We start from the raw sequence: 2,689 nt of genomic DNA on the forward strand, positions 1-2,689 counted from the left end.
AGATAAATTTATTTTATCACACCCTACTGGTAAATATTTAGATTGACTCTTGTTTTTGTAAATAAAAATATATTTTTTCAATTAATATCTTTATAAGTAAATCTCTGTGTCCACTGTGATCAGCATCTTTAGATAATTTTTTAGAAGTAAAATGTCAATCTTGGTTCAAGATTACAGGTTGACAAAATTTTTGACTCAAAATGGATTAAGGACCTGAATATAAGACTGGAATCAATAAAATGCACAGAAGAAAACTCAGAAACAAAACTCAAGGACCTTGGACTTAATGAGGATTTTATGAATTTGAACTCAAAGGCAAGGGAAGTAAAAGCTAAAATAAATGAATGGGACTATATCAAACTAAAAAGCTTCTGCTCTGCAAAAGAAAGCGTCAACAAGGTAAAGAGACAACCATCCAAATGGTAAAATATATTTGCAAGCAACACCTCCGATAAGGGCCTAATATCCAAAACATACAAAGAACTCATACAACTCAATAACAACAAAAAAATAAACAATCCAATCAAAAAATGGTCAGAGGACCTGAATAGACACTTCTCCTTAGAGGACATTCAAATGGCCAATGAATATATGAAAAGATACTCAACATTGCTAGCTATTAGGGAAATGCAAATCAAAACCACAATGAGATACGGTCACACACCTGTTAGAATAGCTATAATCAACAGAACAAGTAATAACAAATGTTCGAGAGGATATGGGAAGGGCCATATGCTGTCCAGAGAAGGGCCAGATGCAGAGAGAAAAGAACCTTCATACACTGCTGGTGGGACTGAAAATTGGTACAGCCACTATGGAAAACAGTATAGAGGTTCCTCAAAAAAGTAAGAATTGATCTACCATATGACACATCAATCCCTCTACTGGGTATTTACCCCAAAGACTTGAAAACACATATCTGAAAAGATATTTACACACCAATGTTCATAGCAGCACTATTCACAGTGGCCAGGACATGGAAGCAACTGAAGTGTCTTACGATAAATGATTGGCTAAAGAAGCTGTGGTCTATATATACATCCATAAGAAGAGAAGAAATACTGCCATTTGTAGCAACCTGGATGGACCTCGAGATAATCATGCTAAGCAAAATAAGCCAAACTGAAAACATTGAAAATCACATGGTGTCACTTATATGTGGGATATAAATCTTAAAGCAACAAATGAACAGGACGAAGAGAGACTCAGGGACATGGACAATGGACTAGTGGTTACTAGAGGGTAGGGGGTGGGGGAGGTGAGAAGAGGTAGACAGGGTAAAGGGGGTCGAATATAGGGGGATTGTGGGAGGGCGAAGTGGGTAAAGGCGATCAAGTATATGGTAGCTGAAGAAAACTGGTCTCTGGGTGGTAATCACACAATAGAATATAAAGATGTCAAATTATAATGTACATCCCAAAATTATATAATTGTATTAACCAATGTTACCCCAATAAACTTAAAATAATATAAAATAAAATAAAGATTACAGGTTGAATAAAAACTGAAACTTTCCTCTCTCAAACACATTAAGCTATCAGAAACAGTGTTCACAAGGATATCACTGCACTCAGAAACAAGGGACCCTCTAAAAACCAGAAATGAAAATGCTAAGGTCCATGAAATATTTTTCAGACATTCGGAAATGCTGATTTCCTTTATAGTTTATCAAGAAAACATAAGTTTAAGAATAAATTTAAAATCTGTCAGGCAGCATCCTCAGCGGTCCCTGGATCTGCCTCTTGCTTCAACAGTGTTTGGAAGGAAAAGACCCAGGGATTACCCTTTCCAACCTCTGACCACCCTCCAACCAATTTTCCAGTTGCAACCTTCTGAAATTTTTCTGCCATCCTGACCTCAAAGACCAGCCGATTCGTTGTTTGAACTTAATTTCTATTGCAAAGCAACCATGAGCTCCCAAGTTCGTCAGAATTATTCCACCAAGGTGGAGACCGATGTCAACTGCCAGGCCAGCTTGCACCTGCATGCCTCCTACACCTACCTCTCTCTGGGCTTGTATTTTGACCATGATGATGTGGCTCTGGAGGGTGTGGGACACCTCTTCTGTGAGTTGGCAAAGAAGCCCAAGGACACCCAGGGTCTCTTGAAGATGCAAAAGCAGCGTGGCAGCCCTGACCTCTTCCAGTACCTGTGGAAGCCTTCCCAAGACGAGTGGGGTAAAACTCAGGATTCCATGGAAGCTGACATGGTCATGGAGAGGATCCTGAACCAGGCTCTTTCTTATGTGCATGCCCTGGGTTCTGCCCATGCAGACCCCCATCTCTATGACTTCCTGAAGAGCCACTTCCTAGATGAGGAGGCAAAACTCATCAAGAAGATGGCAGATCACCTGACTAACCTCTGCAAGCTGTCTGGCCCCCAGGCTGAGATGGACGAGTATGTCTTCAAAAGGCTCATCCTCAAGCGCAACTAGGAGCTTTTGGAGCCCAGAAGCCTTTTAGGGGCTCCTCTGCATCCTCCCAGTTTCGGGCTTCTGACAGTCTCTCTCTTCAACTACTGAACAGCCTTTTAACCACCCTGGAACCCTCTCCCATGCTGTGGATCAAATAGAAACAATAAATAAAGCTTTTGCAGCAAATAAACAAATAAATAAATAAAATTTATAAGTTTAGCAAAAAAGCAATAGAAATGGAATGTGTACATTCTAAAAAAGTAGAAAAAATCAACA

The 2,689-nt window shown here is 39.7% G+C and overlaps 1 protein-coding gene across 1 annotated transcript; it reads left to right on the forward strand.

Annotated features, from left to right (window-relative positions):
- Positions 1 to 1,909: 1,909 nt before the first annotated feature.
- LOC107502394 (ferritin light chain-like) lies at positions 1,910 to 2,434 on the forward strand. Its single transcript, XM_036227093.1, has one exon. The coding sequence runs from the start codon at positions 1,910 to 1,912 to the stop codon at positions 2,432 to 2,434; it is 525 nt and encodes a 174-aa protein (XP_036082986.1).
- Positions 2,435 to 2,689: the final 255 nt, after the last annotated feature.

Source organism: Rousettus aegyptiacus, unplaced genomic scaffold (genome assembly GCF_014176215.1).
Source record: "Rousettus aegyptiacus isolate mRouAeg1 unplaced genomic scaffold, mRouAeg1.p scaffold_m13_p_9, whole genome shotgun sequence".
NCBI lineage: Eukaryota > Metazoa > Chordata > Mammalia > Chiroptera > Pteropodidae > Rousettus > Rousettus aegyptiacus.